The 13004-nt window shown below is 44.7% G+C and overlaps 1 protein-coding gene and 1 non-coding gene across 2 annotated transcripts; one reads left to right on the top strand and one right to left on the bottom strand.

Annotated features, from left to right (window-relative positions):
• Positions 1-897: 897 nt before the first annotated feature.
• LOC136532725 (vegetative cell wall protein gp1-like) lies at positions 898-5299 on the bottom strand. The gene is made up of 2 exons (XM_066525318.1): positions 4852-5299; positions 898-905 (listed from the first exon to the last, which is right to left on the bottom strand). Exons 1-2 carry the CDS (start codon positions 5297-5299, stop codon positions 898-900), a joined length of 456 nt encoding a protein of 151 aa, XP_066381415.1.
• Positions 5300-11185: 5886 nt separating this feature from the next.
• LOC136532728 (small nucleolar RNA Z196/R39/R59 family) lies at positions 11186-11267 on the top strand. The gene has a single exon (XR_010778298.1). It is a non-coding gene; the product is annotated as a small nucleolar RNA Z196/R39/R59 family (small nucleolar RNA).
• Positions 11268-13004: the final 1737 nt, after the last annotated feature.

Here is a 13004-nt window from a genome sequence, read left to right as displayed (position 1 = left end):
CCTCGTAGTGCATGTCCTTCACGAGCTTGTAGCAGGCTTTGTGAGCGTGCCTCTTGGCCCTCTCCTCGTATCCCTCGTCACATCTGTAGAAATCCTGCACATAAACATTATGTATGTAGTCATTATTTCAAGGATCTGATAGGAATGCGATGTATTGAGCAAGATAGTGTGGGGAAGGCTTACCCACAGCTCTTTCACAACCCGCTGAGCCTTGTTGTCGAATTTCCTGCCTTCCGATCTCGTGCATCGGGGGCAGACGCGTAGTGCTCGAACGTGTAGGTCGGCTCCACCCCTCCTACCCAGTCCACCAGGCTGGGGAAGTGTTCCCTACACAGAAGACCCAGGATTCCACCGGGAAGGCGTTTGTGATCACCTGCAGCCACAACCTTCCATCCCCTGTCCAAGTGATTAACGAAAAAATATTAGTTTGTATTTTGCCATGTTAAACATATCAAAAGAAGTAGCGATAACATCTTAAGATACTTACCTTGGCCCATTGGGGCGAATCACCGGCCGTTTCGTGAAAGGTATAGGATGTTCCGGGAGGCGTAAAGGGCCTCGCAACCAGATCTTCAAAGAGGAGGAAGAGGAACCCCCCGCCGAGGGCTCCTCCTCTGCCTCGTGCTCGACCTCCCCCTCCTCGTGCTCGCCCTCCTCCTGCTCGGCCTGCTCCTCGTGCTTCTCGTGCTCGTGCTGCTCCTCCTCCGCCTCCTCCTGAGGCGAGGGAGGTACAGGCGATGGCGGCCGAGTCGCTGCACGCGCCTGCCGACCCTGGCCTTTCGGCCGACCCCTACGCCTCCGCGGTGGCTCCTCGGCTGCAGGAGCCTCCTCAGCTGGAGCGGACGCCGAGCTCCGGTAAAATGACCCGACGGACCTCATACCGCCCACCATCTTTTGTCAATCACCTGCAATTAAAAAGAGTAAACCAATAAGCACATATAAACAGGACAACCTGAAAAAGAAATGCAAAATAAACGAAACATAATTAGAAAATGATAGTATTACTTGTATTAGAAATAGGCATCATGATCGGGATCAGCCGGATCATAACTCTCATCATCACTATCACACATGTCGAAATAATCAACACTATCCGAAGGACCAATGTTGTCATCATCGGCATTGCCTATACGCACTCGCTCAAGTAATTCTAAGTCTTGCACATTTTCCACCTCATCTCCATCGTCCTCTTCATCAACCCTTTCATTATCTACTTCCATTTCGATCGCACCGGTTAAGTCTTCATGGTCTACAGGGAGATGCTGTTCTCCAAATACACGTCCCGGTAGGAAGATTGTGTATCCGGAGAACAACAGGGAGATGCTGTCGAAACTCTGCCTTGGAACGGAGTAGACCACGGAGACTAACCCCATCTATGCATCCTAGGGCTGTCCAAAAAATGTGGACAATTCGAAACAGATACGGTTATCGATATGCAAACAGATCTCTTTCGAACGGGAGACGCCTAACCGGGTTACGTGCTCTACAAACATGCATGATACGGAAAAGAGGGGTGTTTTATGCCTCACCTCGCTGTCCCGCAAACAGGAGAAGCCTCAACCGCTACAAGGTCCACGGAACACCAACAAACAGCCAGAAGCCTCAGTCCTCCCTAAAAGAATAAGTCATTTCACACGAGTAAGTAATTACCTTTATATCACCATAAACAAAGTAAAAAGAAACAAGATCTGGACTTTTCATCGAATAGAAGCTAGCTAGCTAGGTTTCCAAAAACAGGACCTAAAAGCATCTCTACGTTTCAAGGCCTACTCCAAAAATCATGATCTGGACTTTTCAGCCTCCTGGTGTGATGTGAGTTTTTTAGTTCTCGCCTAGGCCTATACATAGGGAGTCTAAATTTCTACTAAACTACTGGCAGATCGGTTTCTGAACTCTGAAAAATATTGTTTCTGTGAGACTAAGCTGATGTGACCTGTGAGCAATAGATTTTAGCAAATTGTTTGACAGAGGGGCTATGTACCAATATAATCTGCTACCCCAATCTAAGCTGATGTGACAGACTGGATGTGGTAGGGTGAGGTGTACAAGGGCAGGCTTCAGAAAATAATCTGCTACCGGAAGCAAGCAAACTGAATCGGTCTCATGTCTCAATTTCATTTGTTCATTCTCACGAGATTGCAACCAGGGGAACAGAATCAGGGCTACACGTAGTCAGTTGGTGTGTAAATCGTACAAAAAAAACTAAAACCAGTTCTTATTTGCTACCACATCCAGTCCAGATGGCAGAGTATCTATATATTGCATAGTAATCACCATGCAATTTAGAATAAGGGTTGGCAAGCAAATGCAGAGAATACTGCTGGCTAGGCCTTTTATAGTTAGTATCTATATATTGCATAGTAACATTAGTATTCTATGGACCTGATTCTATAGAATACTAATGTTACTATCAACATGGCAACTGCAACCACAACTACACATGCTACCATGCTCCCAACCTGATTGGTAGTGTGTTGTTGCCCGAGAGGAACAGATCAGCGGACTGACTGGGGTTCCACAAGCTGCAGCAGAGAAGTTGCATTCTTGAGCTATTGTGGTCGATTTGAGTGAGGCGTGACATAGAAAAAGTTAATGGATCTATGATGCATTAGTCTCTTTTTATTATTTTCCGAACATAGAAAACCATCTCTAAGAGCAGCTAGAAGACCATGTCCAGTTTCAACTGTTAAAGGGTGTCCGGCCGGTATGCAATTTCGTAGTTTATGGTCAAAACTCGTACTGTATTACAAATTGGAGGTTGAGAAATTGTCTATTCTAGCCATTATATTAGAGCTATGTGCGTGCATAGGAGGGCCGTACTGTCCATAGTGCTTTGCTTCTGCTATAAATAAGAATGAAATCCTGTCATCTTGACCAAACGCAGCCAGTAGTTGAGCACAAGCAAGAATTGGCTCGATCCTCATCCCTGTACGTGTGGTGTGTTTTAGAGTGCTACTGTGCTACTGGCGCCGGCCTTGAGCCGCTTGCCTGCTCATCGTCTCGTCCAAGGAAAGGCCGATGGCTTCCGTGTCAGTCGGCGGCGGCGGTGCTGCAGGTGGCGATTCAGACCAGGTAGTTCAATCCCAGTTCGTTCACTCTGCGTGGAGACCATTGCTCGTCGTTCGCCTCCACATCTGCTCCCTTTCCTTCACCTGCTGCTTCTGCCTGTGCCACCACAGCCCACAGCACGGATCCGTCCCTATCCATCGCAGGCCAAAAGGCCACCAGACGCCCAGGTTTTTCTAATAAAGTGCTTCCATGGATGAAGGTGGTGTTTGGTTCATTTTTTCAAACTTTTCCTTACATAAGTTTTGACCAAATTAACAGGTGTTTGTTTAGCAATTAATTAAACTTAGCCAACTGGTTTTGACCAAATTTTGTAGTAGGCATCAGGAGGTGTGAGCCCCTACTGGTTATATATAAAAAGTAAGGAAAAGAAGGATCCAAGTTTACAAAGTTAGAAAACAAAGAAGCCATAACATTGGGTTGGCATTTATCAAAACCCATATTATTTCTTACTGGCCATAATGTCCAACAAATGACTGCACCACCTATCGATAATAACAATGTCTTACTTGATCCACCTTTTTGTTTGTGTCAATCATGAAAGGCATCCATTCATTCAAAGTGGGTTTGAGACCCAAAACAAAATGTATCGCCCGCCACAGGAACTTAGCATGCAAACACTCGAGGAAGAGGTGTTCAATAGTTGCTTCCTTACTACAAAACACATAAGATTTGTTCCCATTCCAATTCCTCTTTAATAAATTATCTTTAGTTAAAATCACCTCCTCTTGATGAATCACATAAAAGTTAATTTTCAGTGGTATATTTAATTGCCAAATATCCTGCAAGACTTTGTAATGCCCGTATCGACAAGGTATATGTATACATCGAATTTACAGTGAACTCGCCACTATTTTTAATGAGATGAAAGAACAATCTTGTACAAATTGTAAGTTAAGGTTTGCTACTCTTGCTACTAAGTTATTCTACTCAACGAACTTAATTCCCACTAAAGCCCTTCTGAAGGAAACTTTAGAGGAACTACGTCTAGAGTATTTGCTACAGTAGCATGTTCATGTCAAACTATATTATAGAAATTTGGATACTATGCTTTGAGAGGATATGCAACCAACCAGATATCTTTCCAAAAACTTATTTCAGTTCCATATCCTAATTTGAATTTCTCTAAGCTCATGAATTAATCCTTCACTCCCAAAAGATCCATCCAAAAATCAGAATCATCAGGGCAATGTCTTGTCTTTAATGTACTTATTTATTTCTTAGCAGCTCCTGCGAAATACCGGCTTCATTGCACAATTTAAAAAAGCCATTTGTTCAACAAGCATTTATTCTATAAGTTCTGGTTATGTATACTAAAACCTCCATGTTCCATTGGTTGGCAGATAACAGACCACTTAGCAAGTATATTTTTTCAGTTGATCATAGTACCAATAAAATCAAAATCTAAAATACTCTATTTTCTTTATATTAGAACACCTCTTGGGATGTCAAAGAAAGAAATCATGAACATGGGTAGGCTAAATAAGGCTGAACTAATCTAGACTAATGAACCATCCAACGACAGTAATTTTCCTTTGCAGCTACTTTGTGGGATTTGTTGGAAAATGAATTTGGCATCCAAATACTCCAGCACATAAACATTTTAAGACTAGGAACAATGTGTTCTTCAAATCAACAACAAAATTATGGCGTCTCCTATGGACTATGCTGGTACTTCACAAGACTGTCATGCTTATCAAGACATGGAAGCCACTTCTGAAACCGAAATCAAAACTGAAACGAGTCCCAAATCGGAAGCAACCGAGCATGGCGACTTTGAGTTACCTGGGTCGCCATAGAACAGCTGTCGTCGGAGAGGCGGCCGCGCTGTAGAAGCCGCCCAGGAGGTTGTCGGAGTGGCGTCGAGCAAGGGGCTCCCTGCGGGCGGGCACCGAGGTGGCGCAGGGACTCGCTGGGGGCAGGCGGGCGGGATCGTGCTCGCGCTCGGTTTCGCGGCGGGGACAGGGGCGTGGGCCAGCCGGTGGCTGTGGCAGACCGGCCGGGCGGGGTGGAGGTCGACGGCGGAGGCGGGCGGGGTGGGGAGGGAGGGGGCCGCGGAGTGGGGAGGGAGGGGAGCGGCGGAGGGTTTGGGGTGGAGGGTGTGCGGTCGGCGGCGCGTGGGGAGGGAGCTCGACGGCGGCGGGCGTGGGGAGCACGATGGAGTGGAGAGGGAGGAGGGCGCGTGGGGGGGAGCTCGACGGCGGCGCGAGGGGAGGGAGGTCGACGGCGGCATGTGTGCGGGGATAGAATGGAGAAATGGCCAGAGCCGGCCAGCGGCCTAGCTATTTTGCGGCCTGTTTGCCGAGTGTCAGCCCGATACGACACTCGGCAACATTTTTTTTTAAAAAAAATCCCATCAGTTTGCCGAGTGTCGGCCGATGGCGCACTCGGTAAACTACTTAAAAAAACCTAAACGCCTAGTTGCCGAGTGCCGTGATGATTGGGCACTCGGCAAACAATTTTTTTTAAAAGTGCCCTCCTGTTTTCCCTATTTTAAAAAATCCCTGTTCTCCCTTAACAAGAAATTTTAAAAAAAGTTTATTACATTTTTGCCGAGTGCCACCTATGCAGCACTCAGCAAACTTATTTCTATATTTCATGCTGCCCTTTCCTTTCCACTACTTGATTACTTTCCTCTATTTCATGTTTCACTAATTTCATGAAATGAACTTGCATTACACTTTGTTAGGTGCACTCACAAATGTATATTTCAAGCTTGTACAAAAATTGGACTATTATTTCATGTGTTTGTATATCACGCATCTAAAATTCAATAATTGCGACGAAAGAATTAAAATTACGAAATGGCTCCGAAAAATTGCCAAAAATTCACAAGAAGCGATATTTGTTCTCTATTGTATATACAAAAAATTTTGAAGTGAAACTCCAAATCGACATTCAAATTGTCTCCTCATCTTACCGGATCTTTCTCAAATCTCAGAAACTTCTCCGGAGATGATCCGATTTGTAAGCAACGAACGTGTCAACTTTGCCGAAACACTCTCAATTTTTTACCATAGCCTCCACGTATGATATCATGACAACACGACGAATTTCGTGATTTTCAGACTTCGTTTGCTTTTTATAGAATTTTCAGACTTTTCCGCCACGCGTTTCTGCTCATGTTTCGCGAACACAATGTTCGAAATTTCTGGTCTGGCCCTGGATACGGTCTCAAAACAGACTCAGTGACAAGAATATCATTTTTTATTCACTTTCGGATATTCGAAGCACTTGCAGTTCAAATCAAAAAAATTACCGAAAATTCATTTGACTAAAATAAATTGACGAAATATAGTAAAATAACTTAGAAATGTACAAAACTTCAACACAGAGCAACAGGTATTGTAAGACAAAAGTACAAAAAGTTTGGGGGGCAAAATCAAAAAAAAAAAATTTGTTTGCCGAGTGTCATATGCTGACACTCGGCATATAGCAGGATTTGCCGAGTGTTGTATTTTGACACTCGGCATATAGGTTGGTTTGCCGTGTGTTAACGGGTGACACTCGGCAAAATGATAACGGAGGTCGACGGTGTTACCCCGGACATGAAGTTACCCCGGTGTTACCCCTAAATCGCATCATCTTTATTAATTAAACATATAGCTTTTATCGGATCACCAGATTGGATGACAAATCTTTTTCTAGTAAAGTGGTGTTTGAGGCAGGAACAGGGGAACAACTACTGTGGTTACTATGTTTGCAAGTTTATCAAGGTGGTCTCCCAAAGAACTCCTACAGAGAGACTCAAAGTACGTTAAAAATACAATATATATTCATTTAATTATTATTATTGATTGTGTTACTATGTCTTTATATATATATATATATATATATATATATATATATATGTACATATATTAATTTATTTTCCTTTAATTCAAACCTGTAGGCTCGATGGTTGGAGGAAAAGGTCATACGGCAAGACCAAATCAAAGCAATTCAAGAGTCTATAGCCGGATTTTTTAATGACCAGGTCATCGATTCCAAGGGCGAGTTCTACTTCGACCCAACACTGCCATGAAAGCCAAGCTAGAGGATGAGAGGAAACTTGTTATATCACAACAACTGTAATGCAATCTTTTGTAATATATGCACATGAAATAATATAATGTAAAATACACATATGCATGCATGCATGTAAATATATATATATGATGCATGCATATATATATATATATATATATATATATATATATATATATATATATATATATATATATTTCTATGCTTGAATTGTGTGATTTAATATGTTTATTGTGCTTGAACCGAAACATACTATATGCGCGTATAAATGTATAATTAGCGGCGTACAATACGACTTTGAAAACCTATTTTGAAAAGAAAAGAAAAAATGAAAAGAAAAGAAAAAAGAAAAAAAAACCTTTAGTCCTGGTTCGTATTACCAACCGGGACTAAAGGGTGCCGGCCATCGTGGCATGTCAGGAGGCACCTTTAGTCCCGGTTGGTGTTACCCACCGGGACTAAAGGTCCCCCTTTAGTCCCGGTTCCTGACCCGGGACTAAAGGACCCCCTTTAGTCCCGGATGCTTGCTCCCGGGTGGGGAACCGGGACTAGAGGCGGTTCCCCACCGGGAGTAAAGCTCTGTTCTCTACCAGTGGTTGTTTGTCGAGTGTCAGCACTCGGCGTAAACTGTTATGCCGTGAGTTTTGTTTTTGCCGAGTGTTGTCTTTGGGACACTCGGCAAACACCATGTTTGCCGAGTGCCCGAAATCTTGCCCACGGCAAAGGTGGGGACACTCGGCAACTTAGATGTTTCCGGTAGTGTGCCTGATCGCTTGGCAACGGCGTAGCTGTCGGCACGGCCACCCTGCCGCATTCTCTGTGCATGGGTGAGGCTTTTTGAGATGGAGGCGACCGGGGAAAGAGCTCAATGAAAATTTTCCAAGATCCCGAACAGACGTGGACCTGCAGTGCATGACGTAAAAGTTTTAGGCACCAAAAATACACTTTAAAGTTGATGAACTCATAAAGGACATCCCTCCGAAAGTTAATTGGCATTGGTGCATTGTGCTCTTTATTGTTTTCACAATTGTTAGTTTTTTAATTTGTTTCCTTTTGATTAACTATTGAATCTTGTTGATTAATTTATGAAACAATGAAATTAGTTAAGTAAAGATGGATTCAAAAGGAAAGGGAATGCCCAAACCAGACATACACATGTACTGAGTATATTGCAATAATTAGAAATAAAGAGGCAAGTGAGATTGCCCTGGTCAGTGGTCACCTAGACTCCTTGAGAATCTCCTATACGCAACTGCTTCCTTATCACTCGATTTGTCAATTGACTTCTAAGTTACATCTTTCTATTTATCCTAAATGTTTTTTTCTATATTTTGTACCTGATGATCATCTTGCATCTGCATCGACCATAATCTACTTTACTATCTATCAGTATATATTATGGATTTTGATTTAGCTTAATTTTTTCTGGTCTTCCGCCACTAAGAAGAGGTTTTTTCTTTTCTTTTTTTTCTTTTTTTTAGTACGGCAGTGCTAGCGCCCGGACGTCTTTGGACGGACGCGTGCGTCCGGACGCCCACGCCTGCACGTTGTTTCGCGCGCCCACGCAGGGCCCGCTACACCCGAATGTCGACCGCACCACCCGACCCCATGAGAGGACTGCTCGTACCTCCTTCGGTTCCTGTGCTCGGACGTCTGCGCCCGGTCGATAGTGCCCAAGCAGCTGCAGCAGGCGGCCAGGTGGGTCCCTTGCAACAATATCTGATCTACTTTTGAAATATCGAGATAAAACATTTGCAACTAGCGTCTAAAGACAGATGAAACACTTAAAACATATGTCTGAAACATTTGCAAAAACACATGAAAACACTTGAAAAGGCCATTGCAAAACACATCCAACATTCAGGTAAAACACTTGCAAGATGTGTGAAACATATGCAACATCTAAATTAACACACTTACAACATATGTTTCAAAAAACAGATGAAACATTTGAAACAGACGCTTTGCAACATACGTATACAACCATTGCAACATCTACAACATCCCAATCTAATTTTGCAATATCCATATAAAACACTTGCAACATACCTCTGAAACACCTAAACACTTGAAACATACGCTTGCAACATGCAGTTTCAACGCAACATCTCCTTGCTGTTTAGAATAATGGAGGCTCGTCGGCGTGTGGAGTTTACCGGTGTAGAGCTCTCCGATGACGCGGAGCTCACCGCTCTGGAGGAGAAGGCCGCGGCAGGTGGTCCGGTGGAGAAGGCCGTGCTAGGCCTCCACACTGTGCGGGTGAAGCGCGAGCTGTGCGTGGGCAAGTTCCTTCCCGGTCGTTGCGAGCTATGCACGGGCGAGTTCCGCCCAAGCCACGGCGAGCTGGGCAGGCGGAGCACGCGTTGTGCACGGGTAGACTCCGCTTGGGCTGCCGTGAACTGCACGCAGGTGAGCTCCACCCTGGCTGTGGTGAGTTGGGCCGCCTCCACCCTGGCCGAGATCAGTGCGGGCGCCTGCGCCGAGCACGGGATGAGCTCGGGCGACCGTGGCGAGCATAGGATGAGCACGGGCGGCCTCCGCCCGGTCGGCCGCCGCGAGCTGCATAGATGGAGCGTTGGCTATGCACGGTGATTTTTTCTATTATAAACTACGGTGACCAGCGGATCAGAGGACGTCATTTGGGCTAGCGTTGATAATTACCGCAGCATTTATTATTATTATTATTATTATTATTATTATTTATTTATTTGAGGAACGGCTGCCGCAGCATCTGGCATTCCTCGCCACCTTGGCGTCCCTTTCCCCGGCCCAGGCCCAAGGTCGTGCCCGAGCGCCGTGAGCTTGGATAGGTAAGTGGACCCATATGTATGAGCGCACTACGCTTCGACTCGAACATCTGCTCCTACCTCTGCCGTCTGCTTCATCAACACACATGCTAAGCGGCGCCTTGAGGCAGTCGTGTCAGTCTCTACATGAGCTATTCCCCTCCACTAATCTTCAGGAAGTTGTAGCTCATCAGTACCTGATCCATTGATTACCGCTCACATTTCTATGTTGAATGATGTTATCAATTTATTAGTTGTGGTTAAATTTGTCTTAGGACACTCTTTAGTGGTGGTATTTGCTGATGGATACTACTGCCTCTATATTCTCTTTTTCAAGGCCAGTCATCTCAGCAAACCTTGTATGCGCTTCGGACACTGAATATACCTTTTTTATCATAGTGCCATGCTAGCCTGCTGTCATTCTCCAGAAATATCGGCAATGATAATATGATGCTCGCATCCTCAGGCCAAAAGGTATCATTTATCATTTCTTCATCCCAATTTCCAGTGACTGGCACTACTGGAAACTCGAATTGTTTTGTGGGTGATGAATTTTTCTGTGCGTTTTTTTTCGGTACGCACAGAAAAATTACGATTATTCTGTCGGTTCCAAAATATTCCGACAGAAAAATTGCGTGACAATACACACACGGAAAAAATCAGCACTCACAGAAAAATACAATTTATTCTGTCGATTCTTTAAAAACGCACAGAAAAAATATATGCACGCACAGAAAAATCCTAACCCTAACCCGCCGGCCGCCGCCCCAAACACCCTCTCACGCATGCACTAGACCGCACCCCCTCCCTCACTCTCTCCTTTCAGCGCCTCGCGACTTAGCGCCGCGCCCCTCCCTCTGCGACTCAGCGCGGAGGCTCCTCCCCTCCCCGAGCAGCGCCGCCACTCCTCCCCTACCCGAGCAGCGCCACCGCTCCTCCCCTCCTCCCTCTCCCTCTTCATCGACGCGGCGGGCGCGCCCCCAGGCGGCTGGATCCGGCGCCACCACCTCCACGCCGGCGGCCGCGCTCTCCCTCCCTCACCGGTGGCGCGAGGACGAGGCGAGGCCGCATCCAGATCCGTCGCCGCCGACGACGACCGAGCAGATCCGCGCCCTCCCCCTTCTTCTCCCCCGCCGGCACCCCTCCCCTCCCCCTTCTTCTTCCCCGGCGGGTGCTCCTCCCCTCCCCCTTCTTCACCCGGCCGGATCCGACCCTCCCTCTCCTGGATCCGGCCGGTGGCTGTGGTGGTGATGGTGGTGGCCGGCGGCGGGGCGTGGCGGTGGTTGTTGGTTGTTGTATTTTTTATGTGCAATCTATGATGCAAATTCCCATTTCCTGAATCATTGTGATTATTGCAACAAAAATCACCATCTTTCGGCTGAGATTGCACTGTAAATTTAGTTTTTATTGCATTCAGAGTATGTTTTCTAGTGTAGTTTGTTGTAGTCAATGCCATTTGGTATCTAACTTGTAGTCATTCTTTGTGATTGTGTGTCTCGAAACATGGCAGCCCTTCTAAGAATCTGGGGAAATCACATGCAACTACATTTTTGTTAGAAAATGTATGGGAAGTCTAGTACGTCCACATACAACAACTACATTTTTGTTGTGCAAATGACTTAATGAGCTACCTTTTTGTAGTTCCTTGTGATTAACGCATGCATCTTTGGCCAATTGTTAGCTGATGCAAACTTTCATAGATCTTAGTATAAAGTATCATTGATCAGAGTACATGAGCATTGGAAGGCATACTCAAATAAGGGGAGAGATACATTGAATAAAGATTGCAAAGTACTCTTTTCTGTTTGATCAATTATTCATGAGCAATTTTAGTGTCTACAACTACTTTTATATAACCATCTGTAGAAAAATCGATGTTTACCTTCTGAAGAGAAGGAATTGACTGATAAATTTATCAAGCTATCCTTTTTTTTCTTCAACGTGATATGTCAAGATACACGTTGGTGAACTAATAAGTGTTTCTTCATAGTACTCAGTATTCCTTACAATCTTATTATTAATCAGTCTAGGACTTCTTATTCTCCAAGTGTAGTTTGCATGCACTACTGTCACGAGAATTAACAGTATGTATATGTATAATTAATAATGTTTGATTTAACTTATATAGTAATCCTATTTTCCCTTATAAATTTTCAGGTAGAGCAGAGCAAGTATACCGGTTTGAACGAGCAACTTGCATCGAAGGGTAAGCTTTCATGTTACTTCTGTTGGGATGCCAAATAAGATGTTCTCTCGCTGTCGACTCCCAAGGTATGGCTATGGCATTTAACATTTTCGCCAAATAAGATGTTCTTGATTAGCTGGCATTAGATAAGCAATTTATATATTTAAACTGAAACTTTGATTCGAGTGACAAGCTTTCATCATAGGCATACAAATTATATGCTATGGACTAGGTTATCTCTACTGACCACATAAGTGGATCTTAGACATTTGGCTCCCTGTCTGTCACCAGTCAAATGTTTGAATTAGAAACTCTAGAAAAAATCTGCGCAATAGATAATAATGCATACCAATGGAATGGTCAGACCACCTGCTTGACCCCACTAATTAGTGCCCTTGTAATATTCTCACAGGTAGAGATGGAGTGGAAGGTGAAGCAGTTTCTTTCTCCTTCCCCGCTGCCTCCCCTGACCTTGAGAGCCTCACGCGAGGACGCGGCCATGACGCCTCCTTCCACGGAATCAATCCCAGCGGCGGCGCCCCTTAGCCCCCGACACCACGATGCCCCATGCGGCCTGCGCCCTCACGCTGCCAACGCCGCCCAGTGCCCAGTCCGCCGTGCTGTGGTGCCACCACTAGTTGGAGGTGGTGGGAGCCCTTCTGCTTTGGTGCCTGGTTCCTCCTCTTTATATGACCAGATATCCATATTTGTGAATTCATTGTAGTATTCATGTTGAACATGTAGATGACCATATATCATATCTGTATATATGATATATGTGCTGATAGAGCAGGCTGATTCTATTTTTGACATAAGTGTTGACTCCATTCATGATGAACTACTGATTTGTGTATTATTTGAATGAAACCTTGTTGGTCATGCACAGAAATTACTATATGGAAAATATATATTTTAATATGCTGTTGCTACTGTTTTAAAAT

Source organism: Miscanthus floridulus, unplaced genomic scaffold (genome assembly GCF_019320115.1).
Source record: "Miscanthus floridulus cultivar M001 unplaced genomic scaffold, ASM1932011v1 fs_698_1, whole genome shotgun sequence".
In the NCBI taxonomy this organism is placed as follows: domain Eukaryota; kingdom Viridiplantae; phylum Streptophyta; class Magnoliopsida; order Poales; family Poaceae; genus Miscanthus; species Miscanthus floridulus.
This window is presented reverse-complemented; position numbering and strand designations above follow the sequence as displayed.

Coding starts and splice junctions, on each gene's coding strand:
- LOC136532725 (XM_066525318.1), bottom strand. CDS start 5,299: ATGCCGCCGTCGACCTCCCTCCCCTCGCGCCGCCGTCGAGCTCCCCCC.